Genomic DNA, 18,857 nt, shown 5'->3' with positions numbered 1-18,857 from the left:
GCCAGGAGCTTTAGAACAAATATGCAAGGAATGTTATTTCATTTCGGGTGCCCAGGGGAAAGAGGGACAAGGAGAGGGAAGTTGGGCAATGAGAAAGGGTAGGGAAGGGGAGAGAATAAATATGAATGCTTATGCAACAAGAATGGAGCAAATGGAAAGAATGAGAGGAAACTACCATGAATAAAGTGCCTACTAGGTGTCAGAAATGGACATATAAATTATTTTATTTAAATTTCACAAGTTGTGAACATTATTTTGAAATAGAATTTATGACTCCCATTTTTTCTGGACGCAGGAAAAGGCTTGGTCTCAAAAGTTAAGCAATCTTTCAAAGATTACCCAGCTACAAAATGGTAGAGCCAGGAGTTGAACCCAGATTTTTTTTTTTTTCCCCCAAATCCCACGCTATGTCTTCTTACTGAGGCTGGCATATTGGTTGTCCTTTCATATATTTCCAAAGAAAACTGTGGGTACAACAAACCCACATCCTACTGACTCCCAACATTCACCGCCTTGTCTTCATCCCCTTGTCATTGTTCTAATTTCTGATCCATCATCTCTTGCCAGGACTATTATAACAGCCCCTTAACTAGTCTCGCTACCTCCAAGCTCTCCTACTCCAACCCATACTCCAACCAGCAGACACAGAGGTCATTCTAAATCCCAAATGTGGCCTTCTCACTGCTGCTCAAAACCCACCAATGGTTCCTTAGCCTGTATTACAAGGCTTTGCAGGCCTGCCTCTCCAACTTCATGTACTATATAGTTCAACTATCCTGAACTTTCTGCTATTTCTCATATATGTCCCTTAAATTTCCCACCTCCTTGCCTTTGTTTCAGCTGTTCCCTCTGCCTGTTATTCAAGTATTTCCCCATTTCTGAATGTTCAATGTTATCCATTTTAATACATCCAGCTCAAATGTACCTCCTCCAAGGTACATTGGCTGTAAGAGACTGCAGTCTCTTCTGAACTCCCATGCCTTTTTTTATGGGGCAGATCACCCTCTATTCCCAGGAGAATGAGCTTCATGCACATTTGTCCCCAACAGTGGGTAAAGCTCTTTTGAGATGAGCCATAATATTTCAAATTCCACCTTGGCCACTGCTTAAAAGAGGAATACTTAAGAATATACAAGTGCATACTCCGGAGCTAGACATCCTGTGCTAGGATCAGGGTCCTGCCACTTACTAGTTAGTTGTCTGACTTTGGGCAAGTTATTTAGTCTTTCTGTCTTAGTTTCCTTATTTATAAAATGAGAGAAATATATTACTTATCTTATAGGGTATCATGTCAGGAGGATTCAAGGAGTTAGTGGATATAAATATCTGAGCACAATGTCTGGCTTGTGGTAAGAGCTCGATAAATGGTCAGTGATGGTAGTGATTGGCAGTTAGGAACCATGTCATCACTATGTCCTCAACTAATATCTACAAATGTTTACAACGGAATACTAACTCCATCCATTCAGCCTGCAATACTTCGGTGTTTACTGGATTGAGTACCTACTATGTGCCAGGCTATGTCCAGATTAGGGATTCGTGGGCTCCTAAAACCTCTCCTACCCTTGGAACACGGACAGTCTTGGATCTCTATGATCATGAACTACATTAAAGATGTGTTCAAGAAACAGTAGGAGATCAAAAGAGGGAGGGAGGGCACCTCCTATCATGGCAGATGCTTGGAGAAAATTATTCCAAGTTAGCCACATCTCATGTCCAAAAGTCTCCTGGGAGGGGTGTAACAAGGATATGACTCCTGGGGATGAATCTGGACCCGACACTGTGGGAATGAGAACATCTTCCTGACCAAAAGGGGGATGCAAAATGAAATAAAACAAAGTTTCTGTGACTGAGAGATTCCAAATGGAGTTGAGAGGTCACTCTGGTGGGCACTCTTATGCACATTATAGACAACCCTTTCTAGGTTTTGGTGCAGTGAAATAGCTAGAGGTAAATACCTGACACTGTCGAACTCCAACCCAGTAGCCTTGACTCTTGAAGATGATTGTACAGCAATACAGCTTACAAGGGGTGACAGTGTGATTGTGAAAACCTTGTGGATCACAGTCTTTTTATCCAGTGTATGGATGGATGAGAAGAAAAATGGTGACAGGAGGCTAAATGAAAAATAGGGTGGGGGTGTGATTTGGGTGTTCTTTTTTACTTTTATTTTTTATTCTTTTTTTTTCCTCACTTTTTCTGGTACAAGGAAAATGTTCAAAAAATAGATCGGGGTGATGAATTCACGACTATATGATGGTACTATGAACAATTGATTGTACACTTTGGATGACTGAATGGTATGTGAATATATCTCAATAATGATGAAATTTTTTCAAAAAGGCTCCTGGGAGATGCTCAAGGAGAACAGAGAAATGTGAGCCATGGCACGGTGGGCAGGATGATGAGCTAACCCTGCATCATAATGATGCCCCTTCCTGGTCACTCCTCATGAAGACCTACCAAAGAGAGGTCTCATATGCACTTGGAATGCATTGCCTATTGAACACCTGCTGTGTGCTGGGCCACTCTGTGCTTGGGACCTTTGCAGGTGTTAACTACTCTATATTTGTGTTCCCAATAAAACTGTAATTTAGAGAGGAGCAGTACCCCCACTTTAGAGATGAGGAAATTGAGAGCCAGTGAAAATAAGTATCATGTGCAGCAAGAAAGTGACTGATTCTGAATTGACCCTAAGATAGTCTGTCTCAAACAGCCCATGATCCTAGACTTTGAGACACCCAAGGGTATCGGGGTGCATGCATGCTTGCATCTGGGACAAAGGAGCAGCTGGTTGCCTGTGGGGAAGTCAAGAGCTCTGGTCCACCACCTGAGCTCTGACACTCACTCTCTGAGGGATCTAGGGCAGGCCCTGGCCCCTCCCTGGGCCTCATTTTCTCCTATCAAGAGAGAAGGATTCAGGTCAATGATGTCTGAGGTCCCAAACTCAATTATTTTAAGATTCAAATGTGAAAGCAGAACAGGGTTCTTGGTTGATGGTGGAGTCAGTCCTTGGGGGAAAGAAGAACAGAGCAGAAAGAAAATGCCAGAAGTCTGCATTTTGTCTCGCCTCTGACTCTCCACACATCATTAATGGTGATCCCCTGCAGTCGCAAACACCTTTCCAGTGATGACCTCAAGACTGCTAATGCAACAGCCTCCTTTGCAGACAGGGGTGTGGTGGGGGGGAGAAGCCCATCAGAGTGCAGGGATGGACCCACATCCAAGACAACAGGAAGTGGGAAACATTGGGAGGCCTGGTCTCTAGCCTGGGCTTTTCCTATCTTCAGGTTCCTATGCCAGCTTCCTGGGGAAGGGACTCCTCCATCCAACCCATTCACTGTAAGAAGAAGGAAACTGAGATTCAGAAAGAAGAAGCTCCTTGCCCAAAGGCTCCGAGTGGATGGGCAGCACAGCTGAGCACAGAGCCCGGGCAAGGCTCACGACCTCACCCCAGGTATGTGCTTTCTGTGCTTTCCCCCTAACTAGGTGACCCTAACAGAAGAAGGCGGTCATAGCCTGCTGGTAAGAGCCCTGGATCAATGTCAAGACCTCTGTGTACTAATCCTGGCTCTGCCTTGACTATGAAGCCGATGGGTGTCTCGGGACCTCAGCTTCCTCATCTGTATACTGAGAGGGTTTGCCTAGATTAGAGACCCCAAATTAGTATACTGAAGGTTAATTCAGACCTACAAAAGAAGTTTATTTGACCAGTTTTAAATGGGTTGCCAACATTTACTAATAATGAGATCTTCCTTAAACATCTAGATTTCTGGCTTGGAAGATGCATCAGCAAGGGATCTGTATTCCCACATGATTAGCTGAAGCTGAGTCTCCTCTGCTCAATTTCTAGTTTACCACAGTCCCCACTGTTTCCAGTTTTAAGTGTCTGGCCACCTTGACTCACTGACATCACTTGCAAGTTCCTCCTTACAAAGCTGGCGGAGCAGCTAGTCTCAGTTTGGCTGGCTGGTCTCCACTGGCTCCCCTCTCCCCCAACACAGGGCACCGGCTGCCCCCTGAGATGGCCAGCCCACTGAGGGCCAGTGGTGGAATGCTTCCTGAAGAGTGAGCTGAAATCTGCCTCCCTTGCAGCCTTTCACCCCAGCCTGCTCTGTGGGGTCACAGTGAACACACCTGTGCTTGCTGACTGTGCAAAGCTCTACAGAGGGCGGAAGACAGTGGGCTCACCCTCCCACGTCTTCTCTTAACCTGCACAGACAGCCCCAGGTCACTCAAGTGATTCTCAGCGACATCATTTCTGACACCTTCAGTGACCTGCTTGTTCTCTTCCAGGCATTGTTCAGATGCTTGGTATTCCCCTCACAAATCAAATCCTCTCTGCAGCCAGAAAGCTGGTTCATGGACCTCCCTATGGCTCCCCCGGGAGCCCCAAGGTGGCTGACGAGGCCCGTGACTGCCTCTGCAGCTCCTCTCTCCTCCCTGTCCCCCCACATTCCTCATCTAGTTTCACACTTCCCCTCGTGTCCTCACCTTTCCAGGAGAGATCCCCCCTTCTGGGTTAGTGGCCCTTCCTCAGTGTTACCTCAGCCCCTGAGCTTTCCCATTCCTCCTCTATCCCCCGACCATGACTAAGCTCCACGAGGGCTCATCCCATGTGCCTAGCTTAGTGTGACACCCACTGTAGGTGTCAGCAGACAATACGTCCATTCCTGAGCACTTTGCACTGCAGTCAGCTACGAAGAATAGGAAGAATCTGTTTCCAGAAGTTTCTAGTACTGAGCTAAGGCCATGCTGCTCCAGTTTGGCCCAGCACATGCCCCACCCGGGGCACAACTTACTGGGTCCCCTGTACCCGCACCAAATGGACTCCTGGCCTCTCAGCTCAACTTGGCCTGTCCTCCCCATCTTCAGAGTTGTCACTACAAAACACAGGTTAAAATACAACCTGTCCTTCCTCAAAAGCCTTTCCTGGCTCCCCACTGCCTGCAGGATAAAGTTCAGCTCCTCCACCTGGCATTGAAAGCCTAGGCCTCCAGCACAGCCTTGCTCCAGTCCCTGCACCCTCCATGAGTTCACATAAGCAGTCTGTGCCCTGTCCCTCTGGAACCCTGGCTCGCATCCCATTCCTGGATGAAATCCTGACGCAGTTTGAGGAAAGAAACAGTCTGCCTGAGAGTCCCCAGCAGGTTTTAGGAGCCTTACTGTCTGTCAGCTAAAAAACAGCGTTATTTTTCCTCTACAAGTCTCTCTTGGCTTCGGACTCACTGCTGTATTTGCTTCTGGCTTGAAAACAGCTCTTCCCCTCTCTGGGGCCCCAACTGTGCACTTCGGAGAGGTCAGTGTGACCTATACTAGATGGAACTGGATTGTGAGGCTGCCCCCTGTGCCCTCACCCCCAGACCAACAGGACAGGACATCACAACCAGGAAAGTTCACATTTCCCCCAAGTCTGGGGGCAACAGAGTCCCCCGCCTCTGCTGAGCTCTGGGACCCCTGGCCACACCCAAATGGCTACTTACCCCAGAGCCATCTTATAGGCACAGACCTTTGTACTTAGGTGGGGAGAGGGGAGTTTGATAATTTAGGGAAGGGAAAACTCCAGAGAGGTGTAGAAGAAGAGAGATCCTGAGACCAAGCAAGGCAGTAATTGAGAAATGTTAAGAAGAGGAAAAAGAGACAAATACAGACACAGAGAGAGTAAGTATAAGAGAGGTACACACAGACACAAAAAGACAGATGGATGGAAAGTCAGATGGACACAGAGAGAGACCAAGACAGAAAGAGAATAAGAAAGGAAAACAGAAAAAAGAGAGGGAAAGAAGCAAAGAATCAAACAGAAAAAAAGAAATGGCTAAGAGGGGAAAGAAAAGAAGAGATGTTGAAAATGTGGGTGGGGATGCAAGGAAAGAGGAAGAAGGGAGGCAGGGAGGAAGGGAGGAAGGAGGGGCGGAAGAGAGGTAGAAGGGAGAAAGAGAGAGAAGGACAGGACAAAAAAACAAAAACAAAAACAAAACAGGGAATGAAAAAGTTTCACAGTGGGAAAGAAAAAGACAGAAAAGAGCAGGACAGGAACTCTGTCAGGCCCTTCCTGGCTTCTTTCCATGGCATGTCCTGGATCAACCTCGGGCCCCAGCCTCAGCTTGCGCTGGTCCAGGGGCTGCAGCCCAGGACCCTGGTCAGCACAGAAGGCTTCCTCTGTGCACATCTCCCTTCTCAAAGGAGCTGAAAGTCCCCTCAGAAACTGCCCGGGTCACATCTGGGACTTGGCTCAGGAGGCCCACTGAACATATTGGGTCACCAAAGCCGAAAGCAGTGAAGTTGAATGAAGCTCTTTCAACTGGACTCAGGCCCTTGTCCAATTGCAAGGGGCTTGGACCAGCCCCTTTGACTTCATTATCTCTTGAGATGCATAGCCTCCGAATTCAGGGAAAGGCCCTTTGGGATGGCCCCATTTGATCTCTCTTCTACAAATGGAGAAACTGAGGCTTCCAAAGTGGAAATGACTTGCCTAAGGCCACATAGCCTCTGAGGGACAGGGCAGGATAATTTTTCATCATCTGGGATCTCCCATCTTCTGGGCAAACACTTTTAAAGCCAGCCCTAGAGGGCTCCTGTTGACTTTCATGCTGTTTCCAGTAAATTCTGTGCTGATGCTTGGCATGAGGAGAGGAAATGAAGAGGGTAGGGTAGGAATGTAAATAAAGGGAAGCATTGGGATTCCATTCTATATATAATCATCATATCCATGGTGGTGGCCCCGGCCGCTTTTGCCATGTGCTGCCCAAGCTGTGTCCAGGGGTGGTGAAGTGTTGGGGGGTGGTGGGGAGGCCAGCAATGCTCCTTCCAAGGCTTAAGCCCCTGGCCCTTTGGGATAGTGTCTTTGGGCTAGGATTCTGGATTGGTCTGCAAAAACATACATGGAAGTCTGGAGATGTTGGGAGACAACTCAGCAGCAGAGCAGAGGTAGGGAGCATGGGCATCTCAAAAGTGACTTCAGGAGCATGTCCCCAGGGAGGAGCCAGAGTCCTCACACAGAGTTAAGGTTTGTGTGGCACTGCAGGGATTGGAGGAACAGGATGAAGTTTGGAGCCCAATAGTAGCCAAATCAGCTTTTGGTGTGAGAGCTGAAACTTTGTTTTCCATGTAATTTCCAACCCATGTGGAGATGAGTCTTTGCACAAAAGACCCTTTTTCATAGTTTCTACCTTCCTGTCCTTGCCATTTTGACTTGTCTAGTTCTTCTCATAATCTAGTGTGATAATTATGAGTTCAGGCCCTGGAATTAATTGTCTGTGTTCAAATCTTGGCTTCTCCACTTTACTTCTCTAGCTTTGTGGCCCTGGTCAAGCTACCTAACTGCTCTGTGCCTTAGTAGCCTCATTTGTTGGATGAGAATAATAGAAACTGCGTTAAGGAGTTGTTTTGGGGATTAAACTAAGTAATAGGTAAATAGAGTATAGATAGATTAGACAAATACATACAGATAGGTGATAGAGGATTGATACAGATAAATGACAGAGATAATAGATAGATATGGACATGGATTTGGATACAGATATGATGTAGATATAGACATACATATAGAGTACTAGACCAAACTGTCACACAGTGGGCAACCTCAAATATTTTGCAAGAAAGTGAGTTAGAGGATTCGTGAGTGAGGGAAGAAGAGGAGTCAGTGTTGCTAGGAATTCGGCAATGACTTGAGAATTTATTTGAACCATTCAATGAATATTTATAGGGTTCTTATTGGTATCAGTTCCTGTTCTAAGCACCAGGAATACAGGCTGTACAAGACAGACACAGACACTACTGTTAAGCAGGCGACGTTCTAGTAAGAGAAGACGGGCAACAAACAGATACTAAATCACTGCAGCCTAGGTAGGTACCATGGTTTTGTGTGTCTGCATATATGGCGGGCAGGATCCCATAGATCTATAGAAGACACAGTCGAGGAAGGCCCTTCCTAGGAGATGACACTTAATCATGGACCTGAAGGTCACAAGTTCCCAATCACAGGAAGAACAAGAGGGAGGGCATGTCAGGGAGGGGAACAGCAGAGGCAGAGCCCTTGAAGAAGGAAGGGACTGGCACATTCTGAAACTTAGCCCACTCTTTCACTGAGACACTGAACATGATGGTGTCAGCAGAGGCAACCCCAGGGGGGAATGCTTAGGGAAAGTATTCACTAATAGTAATAACAGCTGTCCCTCCTCCCACTTCCTTCATGCCATGTATTCAGCTCTGATAATGACCTAGGCACTATCTCGAGCTCTTCAACTGATTCAGTTCATTGACTCCTCACAACTCTATGAAATAGGTCCTATTATGATTCCATTTTACTGATGAAAAACTGAGACACAGAGAGGTAAAGGAACTTGCCCAAGGTCACCCAGTGGGGAGGTGTGGGAGCCGGGTAAAAACCTATTTAAAAGCCTAATTAAAATGCATGTATGAGTATGTGGGTGCATGGAGTCAAAGAGAATATTGTTCTTCCCCTAGCCTTTCTTTGACAAATACAGTGTAGTAATGATAGCCCTTCATGTGCACACCGTCTTAGGCAAGTTTCAAAGCATTTTCTCATCTATTATCCAGTCCAGTCTCTGCAACAACCCAGGGAATTACGATTAATTGTCTCAGTTTTATAGATGGGAAAGATGAGGCATGAAGTACTTGCTCAGGATCTTTAGGCTGCAATCTGGGTCTTCAAGGCCCCAAGTCTGGTGTCCTTTCCATTGCAAACACTGTCACTTGCATCATACTGTCACCAGGTACTCTGGACTACTCCACACGCTTAAGTGGACAAGGCCATGGACTGCATGGGGAGTGGGGGAGGGGGGAAGTGGGTGGGGGTTAGAGTCTGCTTGGGTGTGAATCCCAGCTCTAACCTTTTTTTGTCATGGGACCTTGGGCAAAAGGTTGACTCCCTGAAGCCCCAGTTTTCTTGTCTGTGAAATGGGAGATGATAAAAATAATACTACCTGTCCATGATTATGGTATAGATTAAATGAGACAGCAAATGTAACATCTGCAGCATGGTCCCCGGCACATAGTGAATGCTCAAAAATTTATTATTTTTACTACTATTTCCAAGAAAGATTCCAAATCACTGAGAGTTAGGGATGTTCTGGCGACTCCCTCCCTAACTCAGTCTTAGAGCCCATTGAGTTGAACCTTTCCATTTCACAGATGAAAACATCCAAGGCCAGAGAAGGTGGAGGGACTGGCCCAAGGTCACAGTGAGAGTAAATATGAGGCTTGCGGTCTGAGTCCTGACCTCAGGCTCTTCACCATACTCGCCTTTCTCCAGTGCCTTGGTTTTCTTTTTATTCCTCCAATCCCACTCACCCCTGCTAAGAAGGAGCCTTCCCCCTAAGCCTCAGTTCCACCATGGATGTTGACACTCGTCTTAAGTACCTAGGTCCCCTTGGCATTCCTTTCACTGAGCTGAGGCCAGGGAGGTGAGGGTGGGCCTGGGACAAGCCTCTGAATGGGTGGAACTGAGTGCCCCACTCTAAGAATTGGGCCTGGCTGCTGGCATGTTCAATCAGTACCTTTTGGCAACAGTCCCATCGTTAGAAAAAGGCAAGGCAGCCAAGACAAGACAGAAGTTAATTACCTTGATAAAAGGAAATTGGGAAGCAGCTACAAGAAGGGTCTCTAGGACCCTAACCAGGCAAGGACAGGAACCACGGATGCCTAGCCTGGCCTGCCTGATCCGTCACCCTGAGTGGGGACTCTAGCTCAGGGTCACCCTTGGACTCCAAAACCCAAGAGAGCAGGAGCTGGCCCTACTGTCAGACCTTCAGGGGACACCCCCCCCCCCACACTGCTGCTCTTTGTTTTCATTCAAAAGCAAAACAAATGAAATAAACAAGGAAATTAAATTTAAACAGGACCCTGGTGCTGATGTTTCTGTTTTGTTACACCAGGGTGAGCTTAGGACAGAAAATCAGCCTTGACTGTCACTTCTCCGATTTGTCTCACCCTGTGGTGCTGTGTAAAATTACATGGATGGAGGAGCTACAAAAGCAATTTGCCTTCCTAGGTGGGGTGGAGAGAGGGAGTAGGGATGGAGGGGGACCAGAGAGAAAGAGAGAGAGAGGGAGAGGGAGAGGGAGAGAGACACCAAAAGTCAAATAAGAAACTGGACAGAAAGACTGAGATACACACACACAAACAGAAATTAAGAGAATGACAAATAGAAGCTGAGAAAGGCAAAGAAGGAATGGTAGGGAGAAAAGACAATGGATAAAGACAGGGAGCCACACAGAAAATACTTAAACAGAGAGAATAAAAGATAAAGAGACAGACCAAGAAACAAGGAGATTCTGAAAGGCAAAAGAAAAGTGAGTGAGTGAGTGAGAGAGAGAGAGAGAGAGAGAGAGAGAGAGAGAGAGAGAGAGAGAGAAATTGGAAGGGTGGGAGCCCAGAGGAGGAGGAGGAGAGAGAATGAGAACATATCTCATGGCAAAACTACATATTCCCAGAACCTTCAGGCTGGAGTGGCCCTAATGTCACCTCCATTTAAAGACACTGAAATGGAAGAACAGATGGAGGATATGAATGCTTTGCCCAAGGTCACAGAGGCCGAGGTGGTAGGAGTGCGATGAACCCTACCTCTCAGACCTCCTGGCAAAGAGAACAATCCTCCATGCCCTGTGCCCCTTAAGTCTCTCTACTACGCTTTCTGGCAGTATGGATTAGGAATTCAACATCCAACTGGGCTTAATTAAAACTCTACTCTTTCTGAGCCTTCTCTCCTCTGGACCCATTCTCTGTTTTCATCCTCATGCCTTCCTCCATGGATGTTAGGTGACCATTTTTTCCAGGGATAGTGGAACAACCACCTACCTCATAGAGACCAGCTCCTCCAGGTTCGTTCTGGAAGAAAGAGACACTGATAACCAGGGATTAGTCAAGGAGAGAGAAGCAGGAAGAAGAATAACATTTCCTGTAGGTCTCCAATGTGCCCAGCATTCTGGTAAACCCAATTTCCTGGATTTCTCATTTAATCCTCTTTCATGCAACGCTATGAGATTGGGACTATTACCTTTGTCCAGAGGAAGGCACGGAGCATAGAGTAATGAAAAGTAAGGTGCCCCAGGACAAGTTATGAGTATGTGGCAGAATCAGGACTTACACCCAGCTCAGCCTGACCCCAAAGCCTGTGCTCTTTTCACTACCACCTATCGCCTTTTTGGCCCATGAGGAAGAAAACAAATTTTGGTATGGGCAGAAGCAAGCAGAAAATGAGAAGCCCTAAGAACTGACACAGGAATTATTTTAAAACTTGAGACCTACTTGAGCCGCCAGTGGGATAAGAGACTGTTCCAAACAACACCCTGGCTTCTTGTCAGAGTGGCCCAGATCCCAGAGCCATAAATAAAATAAATTAAAAAAAAAATAAAAGAAGAAGAAGAGTTCAGAGTTAAGGATGACAAGTTCATGACAAGCACATTTCCAGGACAGATGAAGAAAGGATGTTCCGGACTTTAAGAGGTGGGAAAGGAGGGGTGGCAGGGAGTGAGGGAGAGAAGGGGAGAGGGTAAGTGTTCATCGCTTTTAAGAGATGGCAGTTGATTTTCCAGCTCTCATTCTTAATTGCTTTTGGGGTTCCATAAAACATTTCATTGTTCTCTATATAATGGGCCTGTGGGACTCCAGCCTAGCTAACGCCCAGTCCCTACAATATCACCCAGAGACAGGATTACTACCTCTGTCTTGGTGGACAGGAACCACCTGCCAGGCTCTGTCCCTCTTTGCTAGATGCCATCTCACCCAGGGGTTAGAGAGTGGAGGGGGGGGGGGAGTTGAAATTAATAATTACCACGCAAGAGCAACAATAGCAACAGTGATAACAGCTAACACTTATTATGCACCTACTGGGAACTCATCACCCAGTGGAGAGCTTTCTTGCATTATCTCATCAAATCCTCTTGGGGCCCCAGTGAGCCAACACCATATTATCTCCATTTTCACAGAGAAGGAAACAGAGGCTCAGAAGGTTGAGAAACTCATTCAACATCGCAGGACTGATAAGGCACAGGGCAGGGAATTGAACCTAACTCTGTCTCCCTCCAGTCTACACCGTTAATGAAGGACAGAAGAACCAGAAGCCAGTCATCAACAGTCTTTCAAAACTGTCACTTTCTTCATTTATTTGTAGACTTTTAGAGTTACAGGGGACATCATGGACCTTCACCTAACAGCACACTTATCTTTCACAGAAGAGGAGACCCAAGGCCCAAGGGGTTGGTATCAGAGCTTAGTGATTAACAGGTTCTAAAGTTATTCTGTAGGGGTCTAGATCCCAAGTCCACGTCTCTTTATTAAGATTGCAGTCATCCTTTAAGACCCAAGGCATGTGTTTTCTCCTTTCTGAAGTTTATTCAGATGCCTTGCCAAAAGAGATCTGATAGCCTACTGTAGTTTGGGCATTACATTTCTAGAGTACTTGCAACCCTGACTGCTTCTGCTATTTTTCAGAAGATAAAATTCAGGCCCCAAGATCTCAGAGACAGTGAGTGGCAGAACCAGGGTCCCAGCTTACTGTGATATTCCTCAGTTAGGTGCACAAATGCACTGGTATCAGTTATCAATAAGCCTAAATTTGTCAAGTGTTCAAAAGAGCACCATGATCTTTAACAAAGTAACACTTCAGATATGGAGAAAGAAAGGGGGAATGAGATTTGTTTTGGGGGTGAGGAAAGTTCCCAGACTGTGGAAAGACGAACAGTTATTGAGCACATACTTTGAGATACTGTGCTAGGGTGTTTTGTTTTGTGTTTTTTTTTCTCAAACTCTGCAATCTAGGCTTTATTATTTCTACTTTACAAAGGCTGATATTAAGGCTTTTTGAGGTAAAGTGACTTATCTAAGGTCACACAACTAAAACTGTCTAAGTCAAATTTGAAACCACAGTCTGCAGCCTTTCATATGAACATCAGGTTATAAATTATCTGAAGATAGGCACTTTGTCTTAGGCATGTTCACACTTGCAGTCCTTAGCACAGCTACTGAGACACAGAAATCCTCAGAAAAATGTCTGTTGACTAAGTAAATCAGTGATGAATGGGTAAATGAAAATATGATAGCTTGAAAAATGTGATAAATGAATAAGTAGATGAATGAGTATAAGAGTATATGATTAGATGGATGAGATGGATGGATGGATGGATGGATGAGTGAATGAATCACTGAACGAGAGAATGAAAGAATAAATGAGCGAGTTGAATACCTGATCAACGAGGTTATACTTTTTAACAACTGTAGCTTTATAGCTTGGCAAGGGAGGTTGTCTGTGGTTTCATAATTAGGGCATATCAGCAGAGTTGATCTCTAGAGCTCTATGTTATGATGGATACATCCAGATGTGGCAACACTTACTAAGGTGGGAAACAAAAGAAAGCAAGCCTCCTTTCCCTTCTGAGATTGACATATGAGTCTCAGAGTGACTTCCTCTTGCATCTCTAGAAATTTGGATGGAATGACTCCAGTGCTTTCTACATTGGCACTATTTCCAAGGGATTGATTGGAGCTAGTAATTTTAAAAGATATATACTAAAGATATGCTAATTTAATACTTTTCAGAGGAGGCAGCATGATAGAGAGAAAAGAACGGCAGGTAGGAACTCTTGTCCCAGACCTCCTTGCTGACTTGCTTTGTGCTCTTGAGCAAGCCACTTTGTCTCTCTGGGTTGCCAATTCAGTAGGAAGAAGGGTTTTCAGTTTCTGGCCTCCCTGGACCCTTCAGCACTAGCCTTGTGCGATTCTGTGACTCATCATGGCCATGCTTTCCTGCTGGACACTTCTAAACCTTAACATCTCTAGGTGCATACTCAGACCAGACAATGAAACATTTGACTGGCCTGGGCAGAATTACTCATGCCTTCCCTTCCAGGCTTACAACTGTCCTGTGTGCTTCGTGTTCCCCATGCACCCAACATGTCTTACTTGTAGAGACCGTCGGGCTCCAAACACTTGAAGATGACCGAGTAGATACTGACTTCAGGGACCTCTCCATGGCTTCGACCAGCTGCTATACAAGATGTGCCCAGGCCAGAGAGTAAGTCATCGGCAAAACTCAGGAATTCTCCTGGAGGGAGATAAAGAAAAATGAGCTCCCCAGCTCTGGCCATGATGAACAGACATTCTTGCTGTCATCCAAACCCATCAATTGTCTGGTTCTTATTATCAGGAGGATTGGTAGACAGAAAAATTACAGGATATAAAAATTATGCAGGTTAGCATGTAGGCCCTGATGACTCTTCATTTAAATGTAGGCCTCGGTTTTCTCATCTGAAAAGCAGGGATACTGGTACCTACCTGTATAAGATTGCAGTGAGGAGCAAATTTGGTAAAGTACTGCATAATAAAAATGCATGAAAAGGCAACAAGGGGATTGTGCTTTCTTTCTGTCCAGAGTACTCTGGCTTTGGCACTGCCACCAACTTCCTCTTAAATTCCTGAGCAAGGTCTATCTTTCTCAGAATTGCATTTTCCTTCTTTGTCTTTGTATAATGAAGGAGGTAAACTAGCTAAGGATGTAAAATAGGTTTCATGTCACATGCCCACTCTTATGCACTGGTACTGGATTCATGGAGTATTAGGTTGAGAAAGACATGCAGACCCAGTCCAGTTAAGGGGGAAAGAGTTCCGTGATTGATTAGCAATGAAGATCATGGTTACAGAAAAGAACAGTGAAAGATTGATCCCTGAACGTCATGATTTCTAAAAGCCAAAGTCCAGGCCTTTGGTTTTAGGAAGCAGCTACAGTCCACTGGAAAGAACACTAGTAAAGAAGACTGGAAAGTGAAGACTAGAAAGAATAACTGAACATCTGGAATCCTGGGGTCTAGCCTTATCTCTGCTAAGAATTGTTGCATAGCTGTGGGAAACTTTATTGCCATCTTGCCATCTTTGAGCCCTACTCTTCTCCTCTGCAAAGTGAAGGTGTCTGAATCACTGTTAGGATGTTTTAAAAAAAAGAAAATAAAACATGGATATGTAAAAAGATTAAGTTACGAGGATAAATATTGCAGTACTATTTATAATAGCAAGAATTTAGAAACATAATATAATGACATATCAAGTACAGTCCAATGATACAATGGAATATGTTATAGCTATTAAAATAGTATTGTGGGAAAATATGAAGCTATATGAAAAGAAATTAATAACATATTGCTAAGTTAAAAAACAGGTTACACTTCTATAGAATAATCCATTTTTGGTGTAAATCTTGTTTACATATGTATTTAGAACAAGAAAGAAGAAAATAGAGCAAATGCTTAACAGTGGCTCTGTCTGAAGAGTGAGATAATGGATACTTTTTCTCCCTTATTTTTATTTACCTCTATTTTTAAGTTATCTATGATGAGCATGTATTGTCTCGTAATAAGGGAAAAAAATCAATAAAAATTACTGAAAAATAGATCAAGCAAGTGAGCCAGACTAAATGGACTCTAACTTCCCTTCCATTTCTAAAATTGGATGATTTAGGAGCAAAACTGGCATGTGGGGTATTTTATATCACACTGCATGAAATAATAGAAGGCTTCATGACTGTTGCTTTCTTGTTCTGCTTCATGCCTGATGTGGAGTCCCTCCATGTCTCCAGCTTAACTGGAGGATGTCAGTTCAACTATATCTGCTTTACCTGGATGTGAGGACAAGCCAACAAAATGGAACCATCGTGGAACAATAATGTTGGCCAACAGTCTATGAAGACTGAGACCCAGAAAAGCCACTTGTTGACTCTCTAGCAGGAAACTGAATGGGCAGGATATACAGAGCACTTCCTGTTGTTCTTTAAAAGAAAACTTTCATTCTTCACTTGCAAGTGAATCATGTGACATTTGTCTGTCCGAATTGCCAGAATGGCCCTGGAATTAGGTCAAACAAGTTGTATAACATATTTGTCCCTATGGTCCAATACTGATAGGTAGTGTTTTCTATTTTGTGCTTTCCACTTTGTACAAAGACAATATACAGGTCATAGACTTGATATGTAGATGCCAGAACAAATGTCTGAATCAGGCTAATGTTAATAACATGCAATTTCAGCTTCTACTGCCAGACAGAACTGGGATTGAATTCTGTATTTCCACCACTCACTGCAAGTCACTTAACCTCTCAAGGTCTCAGTTTTCCTTTGTAGTGAAGGGTTAATAATAACTACTTTATGGACTTGGAGTCTAGAAAGAAATTATTTTTCTAGAACCGGAGGCTTTACCAGAAAATGAAGAGGTAAATGAAATTATTTTTGCTTGCAAATTTTGGCACCCCACATTTCATCTGTAAGTCTTTTTTGTCTGCCTCTGCTATAATGCAACCATAATCCAACAACATCTCCTTTCCAATAGGCACCAAAGTAGAGCAATGTAAGGTGGGATGAAAAGTTAAGAAAAGAGGGAAAAAGTCATGGGATTGTTGTTGTATGGAGCAAGGGCTTTATTACATTTGGGTTCTCAGGATTCCAAGTCTGGCTGTTTATAATTGTTTTCCTTGAACTTGGATCCATGTCTGTCTGCTTTTCAATTTGTTTCAAGATAGCCATTGAAAAAGTTGGCCCTTCATGGGGGAATTTAGTCTACTTGTGGCCTGTATTAATTAACTGTCTTGAAGCCAAAAAACGGCTGACATTCATTTTCAAATGGGCATACCTTTCCAGATATTTTCATGAATTTCAGAATAATTTGGACATTGGATAAAAGCTCCGTAAGCATGTCAGGTCAATGACATTGGTACAAAGCTCTAAGGTTTATAGGTTTAGTTCAAGTGAAGAAATTGGATAACTTGGAGTATATAGCTTGTCATATTAAGGTCATATAAAGATATTTAGTGCCCAGTTCTATCTGGAACTATATACACATAATGACCTTCAACTGATAAAAGTTAAAAGGAAGGGGACTGACTAAACATGCCTTTTTCTTTTCTTTTCTGTTGGATCTTCACAGCAACTTAACGAGTGAAGTATTGTTTTCCCCATTGTACTGTTGAGGTTAAGCTCACAAATTTAGTAAGGGATAGAGCTGAGATTTGAACCCATGTCCTTCTAACTCCAAAGGCAAACCTTTTCTGTTACACTCTATCGCCTCCTAGAGTCAGTTTAAAAATGACAGCCATAGAAAGGAACTTGCTCAATTCCATTCAATTTGCAATTGAATTCATGCCACTTTCTTAGTTCTATGGACTCGGGGAATGAGACAATAAAGGAAATGGTCCCTGACCTTCTGCAGCTTGTAATCTGACAACAGGAAGGATTGTTAAATACAAGAGCAGACCCATAAAGTAAATTGTAAGATGGCTTTTCTTGGCACTCTATTTCCCAAGATTTAAAATGCAACTTAGATGGAGGCGGGTGAATGAGGTGAAGGGGGACTAGGGAAGGTGTGGGTGCTTCTCTTTGCACATACACAGATCAACACATGCATTGTGATTCCACAATATACCAGCTCTGTTTGGCAGCTGTACAATGTAATAAACAGTAACATAGTGCAGTAGTTAAGAACTTGGACTCAGAAGTTACAGCCCCTGGATTTAAGTCCTGGTTCACCCTCACTTACAGCTTGCTTTGGACAAGTTCCTTAAAAATGCTCGGTCTGCTTTCTCATATGTAAAATTGGGATGATAATGGTATCCTTATGCTGCAACCGTCATATAAAATATTGTATACCAATCAATTAGCACCATGTCTGGCATATGGTAAGAGCTCAAAAATATATTGGCTCTCATTACTGGTTTTGTTGCTTATTATAGTTGGTATTATGGAAGTTTACATCATAACAGAGTGAAGAGATAAGGACTTTACTAATGATTTTTTTAATCCGTGCTGAACACAAAGAAGGAAAGTGGCATGTCTATGGCCACAGAAAGTGAGAGGTAGGTTTGGAACAAAAACTGGGACTCTTGACTCTTGGAACAGTTGATAGCAGCCAGCCTATATGATAAAATTCGCTGAGAACTGAAGAGCTTTCAAAGCTGCCCCAGGAGCCCTTGCTCCACCTTTATCAACATGAATTTGACATATTGATGCTTATGAACTTGGGTATTTACTATTCGCCTGGCACTGTGCTAGGCACACAGTTCCACCCTTCAATCTTCTTAAATTGAGAATCTCTGAGAAAGATGAAAAGTCTAGGAGAACCATAAGGAGCTCAGTAGGTTTCCAATATATAATATATTCTAACAATGGTTTGCAAATTATACTATACAGAACTCTGGGGGTGGGGGTGGAGGGCACAAAATGAGCAATGAGCGAGGGGCTGGGGTCCTATCTTTCCCGTAACCACACCAACCTTCAACCAGACCAAGTCTAGTTTGATTTAGTTTACATATTGATGGTCCATGTTTAATTTAATTTGAAAAAAAAACTAAAAAAGCAAACAAAACAAAAATAACAAACTTGATTTTAAAAATCCTGGGGCTTAGAAAGGTTGAATCCTAGAACCCTGCCCCATTTCCTGATGGGAATACAGAGGCTTAGGAATGTTGTGCCTTCATTCAAGAGTTCGCAAGTACGATGGGGCAGAGTTCAGAACCAAACCCTCTCCCTGGCCTCTGAGTCCTGGTGCCTTCCGTCAGGCCACCCTGCTGAGGATGGCCCTGTCCCCTCCTCCCTTGCATGTGGTCACAGCCGAGTGACAACCCTCCCAGGACCCAGGCTGCTGCTCCCGCCTCACCCATGTCTGTCCAAGTCTCCAACATTCTTTTTCTGTTTTTCTTTCCTTGAAAACAGATAGGGAGTTGGGAGTCTTGTACAGGAATGTGCCTGTTCCCCATTACAGCTCTTCTGGGGCTGTAACCCGAGTGGGCTCGGGCCAGAACCGCCCCCCCCCCCCATTTCTTTATCCACTCAGCCTCGAGCCTTTGCTCTCATTATGTTCCAC

At 44.2% G+C, this 18,857-nt stretch overlaps 1 protein-coding gene across 3 annotated transcripts in view; it reads right to left on the bottom strand.

Moving 5' to 3' along the window:
• The window catches only part of ASTN2 (astrotactin 2), a 926,574-nt gene that overhangs the window by 49,908 nt on the left and 857,809 nt on the right, over nucleotides 1–18,857 (bottom strand). For all 3 annotated transcript variants that reach the window (XM_037797191.1, XM_037797194.1, XM_037797193.1), the window contains exon 20: nucleotides 13,921–14,062. In XM_037797191.1, coding sequence (XP_037653119.1) covers nucleotides 13,921–14,062 — 142 coding nt within the window. The remainder of the gene's footprint in view (nucleotides 1–13,920; nucleotides 14,063–18,857) is intronic.

The sequence above is a fragment of the Choloepus didactylus genome, chromosome 10, assembly GCF_015220235.1.
Source record: "Choloepus didactylus isolate mChoDid1 chromosome 10, mChoDid1.pri, whole genome shotgun sequence".
Taxonomy (NCBI): domain Eukaryota; kingdom Metazoa; phylum Chordata; class Mammalia; order Pilosa; family Megalonychidae; genus Choloepus; species Choloepus didactylus.
Note: the sequence above shows the minus strand (reverse complement) of the source record. Positions and strands in the feature narration are given on the sequence as shown.